The 7383-nt window shown below is 49.4% G+C and overlaps 1 protein-coding gene across 1 annotated transcript; it reads right to left on the bottom strand.

The window, feature by feature from the left end:
• Nucleotides 1-1188: 1188 nt before the first annotated feature.
• Nucleotides 1189-7379, bottom strand: LOC101637078 (alanyl-tRNA editing protein Aarsd1; the record flags this gene model as incomplete). Its single annotated transcript, XM_012726032.1, has 11 exons — nucleotides 1189-1416; nucleotides 1653-1747; nucleotides 2714-2768; nucleotides 3202-3293; nucleotides 3469-3535; nucleotides 3820-3950; nucleotides 4160-4276; nucleotides 4365-4521; nucleotides 4871-4928; nucleotides 5635-5794; nucleotides 7296-7379. Coding segments are annotated over 11 exons (1152 nt in total), but the record flags the coding sequence as incomplete, so codon positions are not given.
• Between the last annotated feature and the right edge of the window lie 4 nt (nucleotides 7380-7383).

The following is a 7383-nucleotide window of genomic DNA, read 5'->3' as shown; positions in this document are numbered from 1 at the left end:
GAAAAATACCACTAGACCACAGAAGAAATTAACCGGAGCTTTTCATTCCCCCTTCCGGGGTCTTGTCACATAAGGCAGGTTCATCTACTTGATTTATCTTTTTTACAATAGAAAAAAGGAGTTCATCTCATTTGCCAAATCAGGTCATAATCTCTAAGGTTCCTTTCAGACTTAGAATTGTTCTGATTCTGACCTTATTTAGGATTGCCCTAGAAAGAGCTGAAACCTAGTTGCAAGTTAGGAATTAGTGTTAGGCAGCTTCTGACACTGGTATTGTGTTAGATTAACTTGTGAACGAATGTCTCTTCTCAAAGACTGTTTTTCAATGCATTTTTACTCACAGACCCCAAACTTTGTACAGGTATGATGAGGTCACATAACGTCATCGGGAGACCCGGGGCTCAACTCCAGTTTTGGCCCCAAGGGCCAGCACTCCAAACCTCTACCTGATATAGCCCATGAGGGATAAATGCAGAGGCTGTTCGGATAATGTCTCCGTTTTGAAACGCAATGGTACATTGAAAATATATTTATTAAATATGAAGGTAATGTTGTAAATAACCACCTGAGGAACTTATCACTCTCTGGTGCTAATTATGTACTCTCTGATACCTAACTTCCTGGAAAATCTCATCCACAAAGTCAGGTGGTTCCCTCTGAGTGTGGCCTTGTCTGTCTTATGTATTCTGAGGCTGAGAGGTTCCTACAAACTTAGAACTATGTTCCTCTTGTCCTTACTACTCCACAGCTTCCCTGGGTCAGTCTCGCATGGCATCCTTTCCCAACCTCAAGAAGAGACTTGGACCATATTTCCACTTTACATTTTTGTGGTCTCTTGACCTATTTGCAAAGTCATTGATATTCTTTGGTTCTGAAACACAAGACTAGAGGGAAAAAATAAGGGAAAAAAAGACAAAAGGAGATATTTTTTTCTTTTACCAACTGGAAAGGGTAAATCTAAGCCTGGGCCAAGCCTGCACCTAACTGGCACTCTCCTTTGCAGCTGTGTTCTACCTGAAGAGAGCTTTCTGCAGGGTGAAGGGGCAGACTTCACTGACACAACTCCCTCAGAGAGGTTATGGCTACTAGGGCCAAACTGGAAAACTATTCATAGAAATTTACCACATGAGCACACTAAAACGCACTCTATAAATCAGCCATATAAATAAATATACGTGGTACCAAGACCAAAGTCAAACTATTTTATTGTGCGAGGGACTCTTTTGTGGGCCTCGGAGGCCCGTTCCCAACGGCAGAGCACCAGGGGGGAACCCAGGCCCTCACTCCTCGGCACTCTGCGTGCTGACATAGTCCTGGAGCAGCACCTGTACCTCTGCCCGCCGGCTCATCTTGGTGGCCTTGCCCTGGAATCGGCCTTTCTTCCCTGCTCCTTTGCCTTCCAGGACCTCGGCCACCCTGGGGAGCGGAGACAGCCAGGGAGGGAATCTTTGAGGAAAAGCCCCAAAAGATCACGGCACATGTGCCATCCCTCATCTTTACAGCTGGGAGCAATGGTGATGAGAATTACCTCCGCCCACCTCCACCGCCTGTGATGTGAGTGAGACGCCAGCGTGGTGGAAAGGGTGCAGCACTAGGTCAGGCTGACAGATGCTTCCCTCCCACCCCATACAAGGCAGACCACGGGTGATTACCTGGGTCCCAGGGTCTCCACAGCCTCCGCTGGCCCCGCCAGTAAGAAGAGCCCAGCCCCTTTCTCATCGCCCACAGTTAAGAAAAGGAGGGTCTCCTAGGAAGAAGACGGGGAGATGAGGCCTGATCCCTGAGGATGTGGGATCGGCCCCCTAAACTCTGCACTACCCCCAGATTTTCCTCCTAAACCATGAGTGGTTCTAGTGACTACTCTGGCCACCACGGCAGTGCCTGAGCATGACCATGGCAACTTTGGTTAAACATTAAGAAGCAGAAGTCACTGACCACGGTCAAGCATAAGAGGCCTTTCATGACCTGACTCCTGCTAACCTCTGCAGCCTGGCCACCACCTGTCCCCCATACACACTGTGCCAGCTGCTGCCTGAGGCTCTGGGCTTCCCCATCCCTGACCACTTCACGCCCTTGCCTGTCAGTGACGGCTAAGGAGTCTTCAAGGTCCCTCCCTCGAGGCCTCCAGCCTTTCAGGCAACACGTTCCTCCCATCTAGCTCTTATCTCCCCAGATCAGAAATGTCAACATCCACATTTAGAACAGGCTCCGTAGTGCTCTACACAGAATTAAGGAAAGAGGTATACGTGCTGGCTGACCCAAACTGTTTTTTGGAGTGAATGTTGAGAGAGACCTGGAAATCACTCTATCCCAGGCCACTAGGATTAGAAGGTCTGCTGAAGTGAGTGAAAAAGGGAAATGAAAGCGCTGGCCTTTCAAGTATGTGGCAAACCGCGCGCCCCCCCCCCCCCCGCCTGCCCTGTTATTTTAATTATCAGGCCCTCAGCACTCATAAAGCTGCTGACTGGGAGGAGTCCTCGTTCTGACCAAAGGTTCTTCAAAGCTGGTAAATGACACAGCCCTAGAGAAGTCAACACTGGACTTAGCTTAACACCTAAAACAGCCTGGCTCACAGGTAACCTTAAGGAGACAGTGCAGGACGTGTTTCCAATCCCTACTGTTCATGTGGTCGTGGGGAGGCCCTTCCGCTGACCTACTGGCCATCACTCAGGTCTCTCCCCTGGCTGGCTAGAGAGTCTCACGCTCCTCTCACCTCTGATCCGATCTCATTGGCGATGATATTCATGAACTCAGAATCACCCTCCTTCCTACAAAGAATGACAGACATGAAAAGGGTTGGAGTGGGAGCCGGAAACTGCAGGAAGCCCAGGTCCTCATTGTGAGGCTCATCACCTGCCTGGTCGTGTGTCCCAGAGGTGGCTTAGCAAGGAGAGAGTGCTGGCTGAGGGCTCACTTTCAGCCCCAGCAGTCTGCAAGTGCTCCTGTCTCCCTCAAACAGGATTCACCGATTCACCCAGAGAAGTAAAGATCTGCTAGATGGCGAAGCAGGTGGAGGAAGGTACTAGTGAAAGCTGCAGTGTTTTACGATGAAGATGTTTCCAGAAACAGGGAACCTGGCAGGGACACGTTTCTTAGGTTTGACGCAGCCTCAAAGACACCAGTAAGCAACTGGCCTGCCTCTACGCACTGCGGACAGGGGACAGGTGGCACTCTCAGCCAACACTGCCGCTCGTCTCTCACCTGTGCAAGGTGACCACACCTCCCCAGTCAGGGCTGTTTCTCAGGCTGTGGGCAACGTGTACAGCCAGGTCCCGGAGAAGAGTCAGGTTGTTCTACAACAGATGCCACAACTTAGGAGGAAGGACAGGAGAGAGCACTATCATCCCTCGACTTCGCCCCCCCCCCAGCTCCCCTTCCTCCCCTGACAAAGGGCACATCTGGTTAGGCGGAGGGCCCAGTTGGGGACCCTATCCCAGCCAGAACCGCTGCCCATGTGAAGCAAACCACCTTCTGCAGGAGCTTGGCGGAGTTCTGTAGCTTTTTCACCGCTTCCACATGATCATCTGCTCCACACCTGCAGGAGAAAGGTCCATGGAGAGCTGCCCAGCTTCCCAGCTGCTTTTTGGTGTGGGGTATAAGTCAATGATGCCACTGAGTCGCTCCCAAAATGGGCACTTGGGGACATAACAAAGAGGCAACTGGAGGAAAGGATAGAGAGGAATAAACCATTTTTTGTGAGTCTCATCTACTATTCAAAGTGCTTTATCACTTATGGCTGCAGAGAGCAATGAGCATTTTGTCTACCTAACAGGTGTAAAAGTTAAGCCTTTGAGAACAGCAGGCATCAAGGGGACGTACTTAAGCAGACCAGTCAAAGCTTTTTCAGTTCCATGACTTTTCTCCATCCACCTCAGCACCCGGTTCCCAGCCAGAAATATCAAGTTGGTTTTGTTCTTTTTCCCCTTCTCAGTGCCCAGGATTTTAATGACCTAGAAGAGGCAAGAAGGTGACACACACACCACATAAACTGCAAGGGGTCCTGGATCTGAGGGTGGGAGCCACCTCGACCTCCCCTAGCAATGAAGCAATAAAGGGGTGATATCACTCAGACTGCTTCAGCTGTCCTCCTCTGCCATTCCCAGGCCGTGATGACCCCCACGGCCCACCCTCAGCCACTCAGCAGTCCTTCCTCACCTACCTGCAGGTCACTGAGGTTGCTCACATGGGTCCCACAACACATGTTGGAGTCAATGCTCTTGATGGTGACAACCCGAATGGGCCCAGCATGATCATCGGGCAGACCCCGGCCCCTGACCTAGGACACAGGGAAGGGAGAAGGGCTGTCTGAATTTTGATGAGGGGCCCTTGGGTCATTCCGCAGGAGCCACCTGGCTAGCCCTCACCTGGTCCACCTCAGGGTCATCCAGGCTCAGCTCTCGCACGTTCACAGGCAGTCGATCTCGGATCCTTTCGTTGACACTCTGCTCAATGGCAGCTACTTGCTCTGCTGTCACAGAGGGGCTGTCAAGCTCAATCACACAACGGAGTCGCCCTAACTCCCTGCCAGGGAAGGAGAGTGCTCACCGGATGCTGACGGCAACAATTAGAAAGGTTACAGACAACACTCCTGTAAGTTATTTTAGCCTCACAAAAATTCCACAAAGTAGGAATGGTGATTTCCGCCCTAAAATGATAGTAAGGCACACGATCAAGGTCATAATGCCAGGACTCACCCCCTAGATCTCTGGGGCTCCAAATTCCATGCTGCCTCAGCAAGGGCATATTCCCACCATCCCATCATCAAGGAACAGGGAACACAGCACATTATGAACATTACCCTTCCTTTTATTCTCCTGTTCTCTGGTAATCAGGAGACCATACCAGAGTCGGTCTTATGCCTTCCACTCACCACGATGTTGTCTTCAGCCCGAACAGGTTGTCTGCAATGGCTGTGATGAGATGCTGCCCTGAACAGAGAGAGCAAGAGATGATGGAGCCAGAGAAGACAGCTACATGCTCACCCAGGGAGATCCCACAGACCTCCCCTTGCTGATGACCTGCCAGGTGCTGAGTAACATAATTGAGAGATCTTACTGAAAATCCTCATGAGAGTTCTGCAAAATGCTTTATGATGCCATTTCACACATAAGGAAACTGAAGCCTAACTTGCCAAGGAAATGTAGCTTAGCAGAGATAGGATTTGTACTCAAGTTCAAATATGCTGCATTCATTCATTCATTCATTCATTCATTCATTCATTCAACAAATATCTGTCAAGAGCCTAGCACATGCAAAGTGTGGGGCTTGGCATTAGAGATGCAGCTTTGTCCCTGGTTGATCGCAGGGAGCAGGAGGAAGAGCAGGTAGAACTAACACAAAGGCAAAGGGAACAAGACAGCCAAAGGAGGAAAAAGCAAACATTCAAAAAATCTAGAGGAGCCAGCATGGGCAGGGTGCAGCGAGCAAGAGGAAGGGACATGAGAGGTTATTCCGACACTTTTAATTATTCACTTTGCTCTTGTAACACTGATCATATCCTGCCTGAAGAAGCTGACTCTGAATACATCTGTCTTTGTCCAAAAGGTTAATACCTAGAGAGTCCAATCCATGTCTCATATGGCAACTGTCCCTCTGGTCCCTCCCCCTCACCCAGACCCTCACCCACCCACCTACCGGAGTGCTGCTGCATGTGATCAAATCTCCGCTCCCAGTCCACCCGGACCTGGACCTCGATCCCAGGGTTCAGGGGTGTCTGTGTGAAATGGTCTGCCTGGGCCCCCCGCCGGGTCACTCTCAGGACAGAGATATCATTGATTGTACCACGGTCATCAGGCTTGAGAAAGAAGTAAAGGGAATCAGTGTTGGCAGGCTGGGCTCACCCCAACTCTTGGTCCCCCTCAAAGATCCTCTAGGGAAAATGTGGGAGAAACATGCAGAACCTGAGATTCCCTAAAGGAGAAGAAGCAATGCCAAGTAAAGTGGAGTCACTTTGTTCCTTGAAAGGACCATCTCACTGAGTTAGTCTTATCTTTCAGTAGTTTCTAAAGTCATCTTCATTTTCCTCCCTCCCTGCATCCTCTGAATCAGATTAATACTCGTTCACATTTAAAAAACTATCAAGAATCAACTGCTTACATAACACTGTCCAGCCCAAGAATATATGTAAACCAGACATGACCCCTCATGAAACTTACATGGACAAGCAAGCAGATAACTGCAGTATGACCTACAGCATGCCACAACAGGAAAAGCACATTATTCCAGAGGAGTGCAAAGAAAAGAGAGAAAGTCTTGGGGAATCAAGGAAGACTTCTTGAAAGAAGTGACAGGTCATTCCTTTAGGTCACAGGCATTCCTCCTCCATATTTAGGAAATCACTGTAATAATGATGACACTGATATGAAATGTGAAGGTTTCTCATTATCAAACTTACTGAGCATGTTCTCTCATGTGACTTCTCAACCTAAGTACCACAACTCACCACAGCTTCCTGAACAAAATCCACACAACTTAACACATCCTCCAAAGCCTTCCCAAGATGCCTCCACTTAGCTTTCCAAGGCGATTTTCAGTCTGTCACCACCATGCACCACACACTTGAACTCTGATTATAGTTCACTAGGCTTGTCAGATTCTTTCAAGCTTTCTTGCCTGTTTGTGCCATTACCTCTGCTGGAAAAGCCTCTCCCATAGGCCCAACTTTGGTGTTTTTCTCTCTTCCATGCACACACTGGTCGTAGTCCCTACCATGTCACGGCATTGACAACGGTCCTCTGTTGTGCTATTGTCATTCACCTTGAGAACTCCTTCTCAAGGGCATCTTTATATATCCCCATTACGCCCCCTAGGCTAATTCTCACCACAGGGCCTTTGCACATGCGATTCTCACCTCCTGGAACACTCCATCTCATCCACCCGCACCACCAGACATCTGCAATGGCTTATTCCTTCAGGTAACTAAATCTCTACCGAGGTAACTTGCGTCCTACCTAGGAAAGCATCCCATTGCGACACTTCCCTCAAACTTCACTTTTCCCTACACTACTTACCATACCTGGCCTACTATTGATCCATTCACGGGCTCATCTATCTTCTCCAATTAACACTCTGTGTAGACACACTCTTGCTCTTGCTCACCCCCTATTCTTGGGGCCTGGAAACAGGATCCAGTCCTCATTGATGAACATTTGCTAAATGAGCAACTGTAGTAAACGTAACTAACTCCCACTCTGTATTCTTTACAGTTGGGGTCGGAGGAGCAAGAAAGCATTTTCCATCAGGGCAGAAAGAAAGGAGGCGCTTCCAGAGGAGGGCAGTGAGTGACCGGCCTCTACCTGTCCGCCGCCCTCCGGGAAAAGCAACGTGTCTTCCAGCACCACATGGAAACCGCGCAGCACCTCCTTCTTGCCATTGCTTCCTTCG

This window comes from Condylura cristata, unplaced genomic scaffold, assembly GCF_000260355.1.
Source record: "Condylura cristata isolate star-nosed mole 26May11 unplaced genomic scaffold, ConCri1.0 scaffold00017, whole genome shotgun sequence".
Classification (NCBI taxonomy): Eukaryota; Metazoa; Chordata; class Mammalia; order Eulipotyphla; family Talpidae; genus Condylura; species Condylura cristata.
Note: the sequence above shows the minus strand (reverse complement) of the source record. Positions and strands in the feature narration are given on the sequence as shown.